Source organism: Copadichromis virginalis, linkage group LG17 (assembly GCF_057382275.1).
Source record: "Copadichromis virginalis isolate Kocher_CV1m ecotype Utaka linkage group LG17, C_Virginalis_male_GT1.1, whole genome shotgun sequence".
NCBI lineage: Eukaryota > Metazoa > Chordata > Actinopteri > Cichliformes > Cichlidae > Copadichromis > Copadichromis virginalis.
The window spans coordinates 30,273,028-30,288,444 of NC_140634.1; the positions used below are offsets into that span (position 1 = coordinate 30,273,028).

At 39.5% G+C, this 15,417-nt stretch overlaps 1 protein-coding gene across 1 annotated transcript in view; it reads right to left on the minus strand.

The window, feature by feature from the left end:
* The window catches only part of cacna1c (calcium channel, voltage-dependent, L type, alpha 1C subunit), a 218,339-nt gene that overhangs the window by 82,240 nt on the left and 120,682 nt on the right, over positions 1-15,417 (minus strand). Inside the window, exon 4 of the mRNA XM_085437765.1 lies at positions 2,773-2,912. Within this exon, the coding sequence (XP_085293891.1) occupies positions 2,773-2,912 (140 nt within the window). The remainder of the gene's footprint in view (positions 1-2,772; positions 2,913-15,417) is intronic.

Genomic DNA, 15,417 nt, shown 5'->3' on the forward strand with positions numbered 1-15,417 from the left:
GGTACAAGCTCTTTCACCCATATGGTGAATAATCCAGAGGGAGTGAACTCTTGTCACTTCTCATCTATACACAGACACACAGACAGACTGGCAGTTAGATTCGCAAGGGCACAGAGACAAACAGCCACTTATGCACATAGCCACACAAACACCCAGCCACACACACTCCCTGCAGCTTGTGAAACAGAAGAATTTTGTGTTTGTTAGCTTTTCACATCTATTCTAGTGGATTTTATTTGGTTTCCAATTCAGTTAAATGTCAAGTTAAAACTGAGTTTGCATATTAGTGGAGTGCTTTCTAATGTGTTAGCTCTTTAGCAAAGAAGTGGTTAGGATTAGGCAACATAAGCTGTTTGGGGGATATTAGGAAAGAATTATGATCATGTTCACCTTCACGACTGATTTACATAGCAGCAAAAAAGGAGCATACATGACCTTTGCACTGAATTCTGACTACCTCAAGTTAAAAACTAAAAATTTTGAAGTTATTCAGTATTCTCAGATCTAAATCTGAATTTGGGGGGGGGGGGGGGGGATATCTGAATTTGGAGACTGAAGAAAGAATTCAGACTTTAATCATCCAAGCTAATAAAATACACTAATCAAAAGTCAATAAGCTGTTTGGCATTGGCATAGGAGATTTGGTGTTCCCTCTGGGTGCAACCCTCATTCTCAACTCTACTGCTCATCTCTGCTGCTCAACTCTTAAATATGTTTACAAATGTGTCAAAGAAGAAGCAAAGTTACGACAAAGAAATAAACACAAATTTCCTTACATTTTGTGCCAAGTTTATATATATGTTCAGTGGGCCTAACCCTCTAGTATACATATTTTCTGAGCCTTTTGAGGCATCCATATCCAGTCCCCTATAACATTAATCATTAAATAGACTGATGTGTCATTCTGCATGACTCCAAATAGAGTCATGCAGTCAAACAGACGTGTATTTCGCCTTCTGAACTTCCTTTGGCAAGGTTGTAAGAGAAACAAAAATATTTGCAGGCATCAGTGCATTATAGTTGTAAATTAAATCATGTTACATTACAATAAAAGGCACAATTCACATCGAGAAAGAGACATGAACAGAGGGAGACAGACAGTGAGGGTAGATAACAGCTTAAGAGTGGCAAAGGTTGTGTTTATGCCATGGGCACTGGCACCATGTTTTCAGCCGATGGGATGTATGTGTGTGTGTGTGGTTGGTGTGTGTGTGTGTGTGGTTATAGGCTCAAGCCAAGCGTGTTCAGTTAGTGATGGCTAATATGAGTGAACACTTGACTTGCAATGAACAAGACTCACTGAATGTGCATGTCTGTGTGTTGGTGTATTTACAAAGGCTTCCTCCAGGCTGAGGGTGCTTTCGTGCACACACACACACACACACACACACACACACACACACACACACACACACACACACACACACACACACACACAGGCACACACGCTCAATTAGACCATCTTTATGGCATAAATGTAACTGTCAAGTCCAGTGGTCAAGTCCAAAATTATGTACACACAGCACAGCTGGCAAGGGGGTCACACACACGCACACACACACACACGCACACAAACACGCAGGCACGCACGCACACACACACACAAACTTAGGCAAAATGGATTTAGCAGATGGACTATGTTGCTGAGTTGCAGATAAAGAAAAACAGAGCAGAGCTTTGCTATCAGCATCTCACAAGCTAATCAGTTTAAGCTTCACCAATACACTGATGGCCAAAGTTTGCTGCAGCTTTAGCACAGATTTTCTGTGAACTAAAGAAAGCTTTGTCAGCGGACAATACTCCTCTCAAATGGCTACTACAGTAATCTTTCTAAAATACAACAAAATACTAAATATACTCGAGGTATTGTGAAAAAAGAGCATGCATATCCTCAATCAGCTTCCTAATTCAGAATTACTTTGTGTGCCAGCAGGTTGGACATTGCAAATCAAATAATTTTACCGTCACAAATAGAGAAAGTGTTCAATAACGCTGACAAGATCACAGCAGTTGCACTGATCCAGGCTATCAACACAGACAATTCGACTGTGAAAAATGAACATAATTTTGGCACAAACTGAACTTTTTATTTCAATGGTTGGATGTTAAAAAAAAAACACATGACTGTCGTGTTAAATTAGTAAATAAATTAACAGACTTCAGCTTCTCACCAAGGCCGTATATTTGTCTCTCTGTCGATGAGACGAGTCGAGCTGAATTTTACGAAACCTAGTGGAGATGTTGAGCAAGGAGGAGCAGTAGAAGAATCTATAAAATGTTAGTGCAGACCTGGATCACTTTCATTAAAATCGCAAAATATGGGATTGGCCTTGTAGAGTCTGTCTGAGCGCCCTTCTGGTTTTACAAACAGGAATTAGAGTAAAAGATGAGCTACAAGAGAAAATATAGCTGCTTCTTTGCCTTTGCAACTGAAAGTAAAGAAGGCCACGTGAAACGCTATCTTACTGTAATTTTGATAGATGCTAACACTATGACTACCTCTTACATTAGACAGAGGCTGCCAATTGACTTGGCTGTACTTCCATTGGTTGACAGTAATTATACTAAGGTACTATGATTAATTTGCTAATGATGTGCTGAGGTTGTGTGTGTCAGGTAGCTATTGAAAAGAGACTATGCGTCACAATTACACAACTGAATCTATGAAATCTGCTTCATCTGTCAAACTTCATAGACTCACTTGGAGTAACAGAGAACCATCAAATAACACCTCGCAGTTTGTCTCTTTTCTGTGTGATTCTGATCGCTTACCCTACAACTACAATGATGAAGTCTAGCAGATTCCAGCCGTTCCTCAGGTAGGCGTTGGGGTGGAAGAGCAGGCCGTAGGCTATTACCTTCAGGAACGCCTCCACCGTGAAAATGATGAGGAACAGATACTCCACACGCTCCTGTGCAGACACAAACATAAAAAAGTCCATTTACTCATCTGAGGGGCATCATTGCAGCATGACATAAAACGAGCAACAGACACAGATAAAATCAGAGGTAATTATAAATGAAAATCTGAAATCAGATTAAATGCTAAGTTCATGTCGCAAAGGATTGAACTATGTGCAGTAAATCTTTTCATCGTGAGAGGTGGCTTATTGGAAAAAATTGACATGCTGTAGCACTATTATATACACACGTTCATTCACAATCATAAAACTTTTTTATTTTTCCCACATCAACTCTAAGGACATTGTATATGACTTGTGAGCACTCGCAGTGCTGGCTGCCTACTCTTTCAAATTTATCAGCCAGAACAAGATGTTCTGCCGCTGTTTATGTGGCTTCTGCTTTGTGCGTATGCATGCGTGTGTGCGTGCGCATGTTTGATTATTTATATGTTAACATGTATTTGTCTAACTTGTAATCGTGTACACAATCAAAGCATTTTGATTATTTAATCAAACTGGCTCTCTTCCTGTCCTACGACGTTACTGTCTGATGGAAGGAATGATTTCATGTGCACATGTATGCACACGCAAACACACAACGGGATTTTTACTACAGAGCTCCTCAGGGATTGTTGTCATATTGCCGACCCCAGCCTGACGGGGTCCTGGGAAATGTCCTGAAATGTCCTTGAAAGAGAGTAGGATCATATAACTTTCTGACTGTTGCAAAGTCGTAAACAATTCATCATCCACCTAATCCCTTTTCATATCTGATTTTAAATGTTTTGTCAAGTTTTTAAGGAAAATGAGATCAAAGCAATGCAGAAATCTATTTATTTCTTGCTGTGCAAATACAACATCCTATATATAGAATTATTCAACATCCTCTTGCTTTCTGCCCAGTTTCTTTCTTTCTTTCTTTTGGGGGTGGGTAATAAAAACATCTATCAATCCATCCATTCATTTTATTCCCTGCTCCTCCTCTTTTTCCCTCTATTTTCCCATGGATACATACACACAGCGGGCCAGAGGTTTGGGACAGAAGGCCAGGCAGGTCTCTCTAGGCTCCAGTCTCATCCCTGGGAAGAATCAGCTAAACCTGAAGAAGCTGTGTTTAAATTTACCAAAATATCTTCACAGGCTGACTGACAAAAGAGTTTAGGTTGGATTCCATCATTGACTTACATAACCACATACAATACAATACAATACAGCTTCTAAATTGTCCAATCCACTGGAATTATATGCCTTCAAGCCTGTTATTTCCTCTGATCAATGCTGACATTTTTCTCCTGACAGCTACAACACTGACGTCACTGACTGTGCAACACCTGAGTCACATGCTGGCCTTTGTGTTTTTAAATTTCTTTTTGTTTCTGGCTTGTTTTGAGGCTCTCAAATACTAAATCATTTGCACTGAGGGGAAACATCTTTTAAAACTTAAAACTGATAAGGAATAAGTGATTAGCAAGGATAAGAAAGATCTGTTTACCTCTGTCATAAAATGGACATGACATTGGTTTTGGAAAAAATAAAAATGTATTCTTCTGTAGATTATACAGCAGGGGTGTCGAACTCCAGGTCTCGAGAGCCGATGTCCTGCAGGTTTTAGATCTCACCCTGGGTCAAAACACCTGAACCAAATGATTAGTTCATTACCGTGGCTCAGGGGGTTGGGAATCGCATCTGTAACCGGAAGGTCGCCGGTTCGATCCCTGGGCTCTCTGTCATGGTCATTGTGTCCCTGGGCAAGACACTTTACCCTACTTGCCTACTGGTGTTGGCCAGAGGGGCCGATGGCGCGATATGGCAGCCTCGCTTCTGTCAGTCTACCCCAGGGCAGCTGTGGCTACAACTGTAGCTTGCCTCCACCAGTGTATGAATGTGAGAGTGAATGAATAGTGGCATTGTAAAGCGCTTTGGGTGCCTAGAAAAGCGCTATAGAAATCCAATCCATTATTATTATTACCAGGCCTCTGGAGAACTTCAGGACATGTTGAGGAGGTCATTTAGCAATTTAAATCAGCTGTGTTGGATCAAGGACATCTAAAACCTGCAGGACACCAGCCCTCGAGGCCTGGAGTTCAACACCGGTGTTTATACAGGGATGGCATTTTAAAACTGAATGCCAACCTTCTCATTGAGAATAAAATTTCTTATTCTTTAATGTATTTATTTGATTGTTGGTGATTTTAAGGACAGTACAAAGAGTGAACATTCTCAAATCATTGCTGAATGAAGGTTAAATGTTTGTAATGGTGTTTAATCCAAATCAGTCCGATCAGTCTATAATCGCTAAAGTGTTTCTAAAGTTAATGTTTATGTTGGAAAAACTAATCTTAATGCAGTAGCCGCATTAAGATTAGATGTTCAGGCTGATGGAAATCCGAAGGCCATCCAGCTAAACAAACAAGAAAAGACTACATCAGACTCCCATTAGGCCAGTTGCAGTGACACTTAACACAGCAATTTCCAGTACCATGGGAATCAGGCATTTTTCTAACCACTGATCTCACTTTTTCTCAAGTAGTTTTTTTCAAGTGTTTAAACTTGTTTTTTTTTAAGAGCTCTATATAAGAGCCATCTCAAAAATGTCTCATGAATCACAGCTGCCAACACATTACAACTGCAAGAGGCTGATAAAAAACAAAAAAACTTGTCCTTTGCTTTCTTTTTTGTTCATAATGAAGCGATTAAACTTGTAAACCATGATTTTTCCCGCACTTAGAAATGCTCAAGTAACTTGACAGTCAAAGAAGTGACATGAATTATAATTCTGTGGATTTAAACAGGTTGAAACACAGAATACGTGAAAGGCGAGTCGATTTTTAGCCCAGGGATTCTGCGCCTCAGTCACCTGCTCAGAAAGCTGTCTTAAACTTGTTGTGCTCCTGCTCTCTACATTTCTAACCTTCACTCCTTTCAATTCAAGTCTGTTCAGCGTCTTTTTCAGCCCAAAAGTGTCCAGCTTAATGATAAAAACTGAGATTTTCACAGTCGACACCTGTTTTTTTTTTCTGCGTGCGCGTTTCGATTTCAAAGCCGGCAGAACTGATTTGGTTTAATATTCACCGTTTGTACCGTCGACCCTTCACCGCACAGTGGAGTGTTAGCAGTGTATGCGGAAGTAATTAATCTCACAAACACACACATCCTCCCTCTCGAATATACAAAAGCTCTCTATCACGCTCGCGCTCTCTCAAAGATACACACACCCGAGCTGTGTATCTGCTGGTGACAGGCAGACAGTGCGGCGCTCAGAAACATAAAACAAAGAAAAACATCTGGTAGGAACAGCTTAGCCTGACACACATACACACACACACACACACACACACACGCACACACACACACACACACACACACACACACAGAAAACACACACTTCCTCCTTTCCTTCAATTCATCCAGTCCTGTAAAGGGCAAAATCCAAAGGGGCAAGACTAATTTGGTTAGTGACTGGAAAAAGACGAGAGAAGATGAGAGTACACGAGGAAGAGCGGCAGACTATAGAGACAGAGAGAGCGAGAAAAGAAAGCAGACAGAATGACCGAAAGGTAAGCATGTGGGGGCAATAATTCAGTTAACTGTGATAGGTCAACCAAACCACCTATCCATCAACTAGGCCAATCAGATTATAGTATCGACATTCTACCATAGCGCAGACATTGTTTCCATTTGCAATGACCTTCTGTGTTTGTGTGTATGCTGCAAGACAGGATTAGCTATTAAGCTGCTTTTGAAGGAACCCACAGATATATCGCACTGTGTGTGTGTGTGTTAAGGCATGTGTGTGCAAGAAGAAGACAAAAAAAGTATCATATCGAAAGTATTACAACAGCACAAATCAGTACCACAGAAGAAATATCCTATTCTTCACTTGTCCCTGCCAAATTCTGACCCGATCATCTGAATGTTGCAGCACAAATCAAGACACATTAGACCAGCCAGTAATGTTCTAATCTTCAGCTTTTGTGTACTTATGTGAACTGAAGCCTCAGGTGTGGCATCCGGTGTGGTCTTCTGCTGCTGTAGCCCATCTGCCTCAAGGTTTGAAGTGTTGTGCATTCAGAGATGCTCTTCTGCATGACTTGGTTGCAATCAGTAGATGGTTTAATTGCCTTTCTATAAGTCTGCAGCAATCTTCACATTCTCCTCTGACCTCTGGCATCAACAGCCCATTTTCTCTCAGAGAACTGATGCTCACTGGAGATTTCCTCTTATTTAGACAAATTTTTGTAAACCCTAGAGATGGTTGTGCAAGAAGCTCCCAGTTGATTAGCAGTTTTTGAAACACTCGGACTAGCCTTTTTGGCATAGGATAGTGAGCTGTCTAGGATGACACCAAGGCTCTTAACCTGAGGTGAAACGAAAACTGCGAAGTTGTCATTAGTGAATGTGAAATGATTTGGTGCCACTTAAATCATCTTTCTTCCACATGCTGGTGTTTGGTTTGATCTTCAGCATGTCTACTTGACATCCACAAATGCAGTTATATAACTGGACAAAAGGTAAGAAAGGAAAGAAAGGAAAGGAGGACCAAGGTTATTAAGGCCCTTGAAGGTGAGGAGAAGAAGCTTGTATACTATTTGGAAGTTCCTGAAGGATAGGGATGATGTGCTGGTAGGACGGGGTTCTGGTAATAATGCGGGCAGTTTTGAACCAATTGAAGCGTATGGAGGGATTTTTGGAGGAGACCATCTAAGAGTCAATTACAATAGTCAACGCAGGAGGTAACGACACTATGAACAAGAACGGACGCCGACTGAGTGGAAAGAGAAGGATGTAATCGGTTAATGGTGTGTAGACGGAAATAGGCAGAATGAGTGAGATCACTGATGTGAGATTTATAGGATAGTGAGCTGTCTAGGATGACACCAAGGCTCTTAACCCGAGGTGAAACGAAAACCACAAAGGTTCAATAGTGAAAGTGAAATGATTTGCCTTTAGTAGGTTGGATTTGGAGCTGATACGGATTTCAGTTTTATGCTGATTGAGCTTAAGAAAATTTGAGCTGAACCGGGATTTTAATTCAGATAAACATTCTGGAGGAATCAGGCCTGCAAATCAAATCAAATCAAATCACTTTTATTGTCACATCACATGTGCAGGCACACTGGCACAGCACATGCGAGTGAAATTCTTGTGTGCGAGCCCCACAAGCAACAGAGATATGCAAACACAACAACACAAACGAGCAAAATACAAGAATGGCCAACCTGAAACTAATAAATATATGTACAATATATAATAGTGTATGCATTTCTGGATGTGTATACTAAATATTTTCCTACGTGTGTGTGTGTGTGTGTGTGTGTGTGTGTGTGTGTGTATACACATTTTTACAAATTAAATAGTAAAAAAAAAAAAAAAAAATAATAATAATAATAATAATAAAATATATAAAATATACAGAGTTGAATATGTGCAAAACAAGTGGCATTTATATACAGTGTGGAGTGCATAATGTTGCAGGAGAGATATAACTGGGTGTCATTAGCAAAATAATAAAAGTGAAGATCAAATTTATTGACAATGGTACCAAAAGGGAGGATGTATATTATGAAGAGAAGAGGGCCTGAGACTGAACCTTGGGGTAAACCAAAAGTGACTGGGAATAGACGAGAGCAGAATGATTTAAATTGAATAAACTGGGAACGGTCAAGGAGATATGATTGGAACCCGGTTAGGGGTGTGTCGGAGATGCCAAGAGAGGAAAGTCTGTTTAGAAGGATGGAGTGAGAGAAAGTGTCAAAGGCTGAAAGATCATTAGTAACTTTAAGTAAAGCAGATGTACTGTGACATGAGCGAAAGCCAGATTGAAACCTCTCGTATATATTATTATAAACCAGGTGTGAATGAAGTTGAGCAGTTGTACTGCTGCTGCGCTTAATCAAGTTACAGTGTAGCAGGAGCAGTAGTTCCAGTTAATTAATGTTATCAGGTGAAGCAGTATGACTTTATAACTTTTCTCTAATTTGTTTTTTCCTTTTAAAAACTTTTACATACAGTAAGGGGTTAAATTTAGCCCAATAAGTTGGTGGGAAAAACCTGTTAATCATTTCATTTATTTTTTACAGCGCTTTAGATTTAGGTTACGATGTTGTAAAAGTTTGCACATTAGAATTATTAATATAGTTTGCAGGGGTGAAGGGGGTGGGAGTTGTTTAAACCTATGTTTTCTAATCTGATTTGATTCCACAATCTACCTTTGGAATTATTGTTGATACTCTTAAAAATAACTGCTGAAATAACTGCCCAGAGGAGTTGTTAAGATGCACGGCTGAGTGGCAAGACTTGCTTCTTGAAAGACTTTGGTAAAGTAATATCAATACCCAACACCCTAAACAGATGGAAATTCTTTAAACGACGTGGGTTCTATATGTAAGTCATATGCTCAACACCTACATCAGACTGAACTAGCAACCACCTCTTTCCTATATGAAGCCAACCAAAAGCCCATGTGAGGCTGCAGATAACAATATTAGAAGCTCAGACAAAAAAGTAAGAGGATGATGCTTTGAATTCGAGCTCTTTTAACCCCAAGTAAAGTTAGGGCCACACCTGAGGCTCTGTCTTCTTCTCTAAGTGTCAACTCCTCCTCTCCCAATTATTTTTCTCTATCCCTCTCTCAGTTTCTCATTCCTCTCTTCTACATCTTCATCTCTTTCTTTCTCTCTATCTCTGTGGGTGCCAACAAGAAGTTACCATAGAGACCAAGATGGGTTTCTACGTTACCATGGAAACTGTGGGCTGCAACAGCAGCGGCAGCAGACTTTCTCTTCCTCTCTCTCTCTCTCTCTCTCTCTCTCTCTCTCTCACACACACACACACACACACACACACATACAGATGACACTGATCAGTACAGTACTAAGAATATCCACAGCACATAGTTCTAATTACTACTCTTCTATCAGCATTCAAACGTCCTATTGTAAGTCTTTGTGCACTTATGTATACCAGCAACAGCTCCTGTATGAAATCATGTGCTCATCTCTGATGCAGTCATCATGTGTTATACTTGCCACATTTTACCTTTTACTTACCACCAGCAGATTGGACTTAGTCTCATATAAAACTTTAGCGTCACTTTACACAGCCCTTTCATCTATAACATTAAACTTAGCCAGTTCGGTATGGATGACCATGAGCACGTCTTTGCCAGTAGAAAGGCAAAAAGTGACCATATTTCAGACCTCTGTCTCAGGTGAAATAAACAATTCAGGCTGTCACTCTCATCCCATGACCTGTTCTTAATGACTTAATGCACTGTTAGTGCAAGGTACAGTTAAGGTCCAAAGTTGACCATGAGTGGGCCAGAACAGATCCTTAAGTGGGCTCACGAGCCATAAGTTTGACACTTGTGATCTACAGAATAATGTAACACAAAATCATTGGATGTTGAATGCCAAGATGATCCTACACTGCTTCAATAATGTTGAGGTCCAGCATCTGGGTAGACAAATCCAAGACTCCTTTTTTTTTTTTTTTTTTCTTTTTTTTTTTATTTATTCTTTTTATTTTATTTTATTTTTTTTTTGGGGGGGGATGCTTTTCGCATTTCTTAAGGACATGATATTGTTTATCTGCTTTTCAGGGCTGCAACTTCTTCTTTTTGCCTCCTATTGTTCAGTTTCCTCAACATTCCAACATTCAACCAAAACATTACTTTGAAATTGGTCAGGTACAAGGCCTGGACTAAAAATAAGTGAGAAAACAGTCGATGACTGACCTTCAAAACCTTCAAAAAACTATTGCTCAATATCAATTTAAAAAATATGAATAAAGTCGGATTCTTTGTAAGCAAAGTTTTCTTTTTCCATCATGTCTTTATTCACATCACATCATCTGTCACAGTTGTAAAGGGCTGCTTGAAAATGAAAAAAATAAATCCTAATCTAAGTTACATTTAGATGCCAATTATTTAACATAATTAATCATTAACTTTATAAACAATATGAATTTAATGAAATCAAAAACACAAATTTCTACTTGGGTTTTTGGAACTTAATTGTGTAGACAGTGAGGCACTTTTTCCTGTGCTCACTGCCTGATAAAACAGATCTCCAAGCAGAAATAAACACCAGAAGAAAAGAAAGAAAATTTCAGCATATTCTGCAGTTTTCTGTAATATAAAGGTCAACCTTCAACCTTTAACTTAGTCTAAATTATGCTAGGTTATACTACAAGTTCAATATGGCTTTGAATCCATTCCCTTTAATGTAACTGACTAATTCTGAGCTTTTAGTGAGACACTAGGTTTGGTTTACTGAATATATATGACAGTAAGAGCACGAGTGCTTATGTTCTACATAATTAAAGGTTGACACATGGGAAGGGGACAAAACAAGATGTAAGGAGGTCTACATAATATGTAATTATGATATCCAGAAGCCTTCAGCTACAGCGTGTGTTCAGCAAACATAGCTTAGCAAATATTATGATTTCATTTGAAAAAAAGACCAACCAACACTGCTTTGATATATTCAAGCTGTAAGCGGTGGCATCTCTGCCACTTACAGGTGATTGCAATTATTTTTAGAGATTTTCCTGGTAACAACTTTATAAATAGTCTATTATTGCACAACTACAGTCTCTTAGTTGTTGAGAGGCCACAGATCTGAACACAGTGGTAACATGCTGCATAACATGTTTAAATCAAGACTAAATTATAAAATTCAGTTCCAGTCTGTGGGACTCTGGCAGGAATTACATCTTGTCTTCATGCATCCAGCTGGAGAGAGATGACAAGAAAAGGGATCTATACTTATCAAGGGTCATGACCCCTGATCTACAGTTATAGATCAATGATAGATCACACACATACAGTCACTCACACAAGCAGGTAGGCCCAAGCTTACAGTAATATGGCTGATGAACTTTTGTCTATGACTGGAAAAATACTAGACTGTCATTGTTTATTTCCTGCAGTATACAGAATATCAAAGTTTACATAAAGACAAAAAACTCCAGTTTCTAGGCAACTAGCACTGTAACTACCAAATAAGAAAAGCAAGAGAGAAAAGAAGACAGGAGGAAAGTATGAAAGAAAAAAAGCAAGCACGAAAAAAAGAAAAAGCATGAAAACAAGAAGGGAAGAAAGAAAGGAAATTGAGACATTTGTATCCATGCAACAAACGTCTTGACACGCAATCTGTCTGTGGAGGTTGATTATCATGAGACTTGTGTGTCTAATGTGATAAAAATGATTCACATTTGTCTTTCCATAACAATTTTTACAAACACAGATGACATGCTGTGTTCTCTCATGCTGGTCCAGGGAAATGACATAATACGAAGAAAGAATGCAGAGTGATGAGTATTGTGAAGGGCTGAGATTTATTTCATACTGTTGGTATGTCAGTATATGCAGTCATTTCAGAGTTTGAATACCAGCTGGCTGAGGCATTTCTATGTGGCGTTTACTCTGGATTCCTCTCACTGTCAAAGACATGCATGTTACATTAACTGGGGAACTAAATTGTACTGATAGTTTGAAATAATCTTTATTTACTTCATACCACTTTATACATCAATCTATTAACTGTATGAAACAAGCTATTTTTGGCTCCTGGCCCTCTAAACCACCTTTCTTCTTATCAGTTGCTCTTTCTGTTCAAAAGTATAGACGTTCTTCACATAACTAGTTTATGTGTAATAATTACTTCCCCTTAAATGCGTTATACCTCTGGAGACAACTGTACTGTGCTAAGAATATGATCTTTGACATTGAAGAGAAGAAAAAACTACGAGTTTTTAGAGCTTCTTGCTCACTGGGATTACATGTATACAAGCCTCTTAATTTAAAACTGCGACCAAACTCAATATGAACGTACACAACGTATAACAATATCTTCTGTTTTTCTGAGGTAGTTCTTTCTTAATTTATAAACTGATCTCACTTTTACACACTACACACAGAGAGATTAAATATGTCAATAAACCACATCCCAGCTGAAATTTCTTTTGGAAACCAGACAGCAAGTAGCATCAAGTTCTTATTCCTCTAAATAAATAATTGATTCATTCCTTTATGCTCTTAAGCTGTCTCTCTTCCTTTGAGTTAAAATGTTGGCAGCCTATCCCAGAATGCATCTGGAAGAAGTTTGAGAAATAACTTAACACACAAGTAGTCTTACATCCATAAAGCCATAAAGCCAAGCAAAAGTCAAACTGACCTTTGACAGAGACAAAACATTTAAAGTCATCTTCAAATATAGACCAAAGAGCAGAAAACCAGAGACCAGAAAATGTTTAGAAGGCTATCAACGTAAGCAGAGAACTGAAAAAGAACCAGAGTAATTGGTCTAAAAATAAAAGAACACAGGGGCATAAATCATGTAATATAGACAGCCAGTGTGTGTGTGTGACTTAGAAAGTGTTGATAAATGTGTGTACACTAGTTGATGTCTGGGAGGAGGTAACTGGTACCCTTGAGAGATGAGAAGGAGAGAAAGAAAGCTGGAGATTGCAGAAAGAAAAAGAAAGATACTGTACATAATAGGAAGAAAATTAAAAAAACACCAGATGAAAGGTTGGAGAAGCGACTCTTCCTGGTTTTTCCACTACCTCCTTTCCAGCTTACACACTCCCTTTCCTTTCTCCCGATCAATTGAAACATGCTACCCCTCCACTTCTGCATTCCGTTGAGTGTGTTGTGCCTGACTTATCACGACTTCGCCTGCGTCCTGCCTCACCACGCAGGGAGACAGATGCTGCACACAGACACACACACACATAAAAGTCACAGTCCTGAGTTTGGAGTTCACGTTCACACCCTCCCACGCACGTATACGCTCACAATACACACAGATTTGTGCGTGCAAGGGGACACACATGCAAAGGTACAAATGAAGACAAAGTGAAGTGAGACGCAGGATCACTGTAGTGCATCAAGATCAGAGTAGCTGCTTGCTAAACTGGCAGGAAGAGATAGATTACTATACTTTATGACTCATGATACAGAATGAGTGTGTGTGTGTGCGTGCGTGCATGTGAGTCATCTAATATGCCTCTTGGGCTGATCATGCTGCTGTGACTTCTAAGGAGCGCGGAGAGACTGAAAGGTGGTATAGAATGACAAGACCTCACCACAGCATATATTGATATAGAATATTAAAAATAGCATCATTATTCGTCAATCTCTTACAAATGTCGCCCGATTATAGTTGCACTTCACTTCTGTCTTATGTGAACATGCCAGTTTTGTGCACACGTCTACAGGAATACGAGTACTACAATAAAGTCAAGTCTACAGTAAAAACGAATAAACTGAGAACACAGGAAATCAAAGTAACTCTTAAACATCTCGGACTGCCAACTGGAATAAATGGGGGATTTAAATACGCCAGTATGTGCAGTATGGGCTTGGTTTGTCACCCCAAAGCTTTCTGTTCATATCCACCTTTACATCGTTTTGTCCTTTTTTTTTAGATTCTTCTCAATTCTCAATCAGTTGTCCTGTCTTCACAATAAGACGATGTAGAATGAAAATGGCTGAAGCAACAGACAAATCACTTAAAGAAAGAAAGAGGACGTCGCTGGTGTCGTTCTCCTCCTGGCATCAACTGAACCGAGTAATCAGAAAAAAAGACTACCCTGAAAAACCAACGATTAGAATTCTTAAAAAGAATATCAAAACTACTCAAACTATCCAAAACTATAACACAAGATTTGCGATGACAAACCCAATTGTAACTATTATTCACAATGACGCCAGCATAGGACGGCATTAACCACACGCACATACGGCGATGATGTGGGATATGCGCTATATGTGATGGAGGACTGAGTTTTGCCTTCTAGTTCTTTGCCAACTGAGATCAAACATAACATGAGTATGTGCCCGCTGATGTGCTGACATAAGTTTTCCTCAGATATGATCCAGGATGGGCCGGCAACCGTGAAAATGCTGTTCAGTGAAGCTGTGATACTTTTTAATCTTTCAATGACGGACAGAATTTTTAAAAACAGAAATAAATCCAACTCCTCAGGTTTACACAGAGTGTGATGCTTATGCATTTGCAAGGCGAATAATGAATATTTTAACATATTTTATATATTACTTTCAGTATTGGTAGTAGTCAGTACTGTGCCTTTAATACCTTTTGGGTTCTAGCTCACTGTATGAACGAGTGACCATAAAAGAAGAAATATTGGTGGCTGCCAGCAATAACCCCCAGCCCCCTACATTAACTTGTTCTCAAGTTATTGCATGCTCAAGATTTTCAGAAAGCTTTACCTCTGACCTTGAGGTCAAGGTCACTATGATTCAAATTCATCTGTTGCTCACACTTGGGGAAAAGGGTAACACCACCTGGGTCTGGGTGCAGTTCCCCCCCCTCCAGGAGCAAGGGTACCTAGACCCGGGGCTTAGAGTACGCTTGGGGAGTGTGATCGTGTGTACAGCGTCTCTTTATGTCTGTCTCCACGTTGGTTGAGTGTGGAGTAAGTGTATATGAGAGCATGAGGGTGGGAATGGATGTTTGTATATGTGTGTGCCTGTATTTCT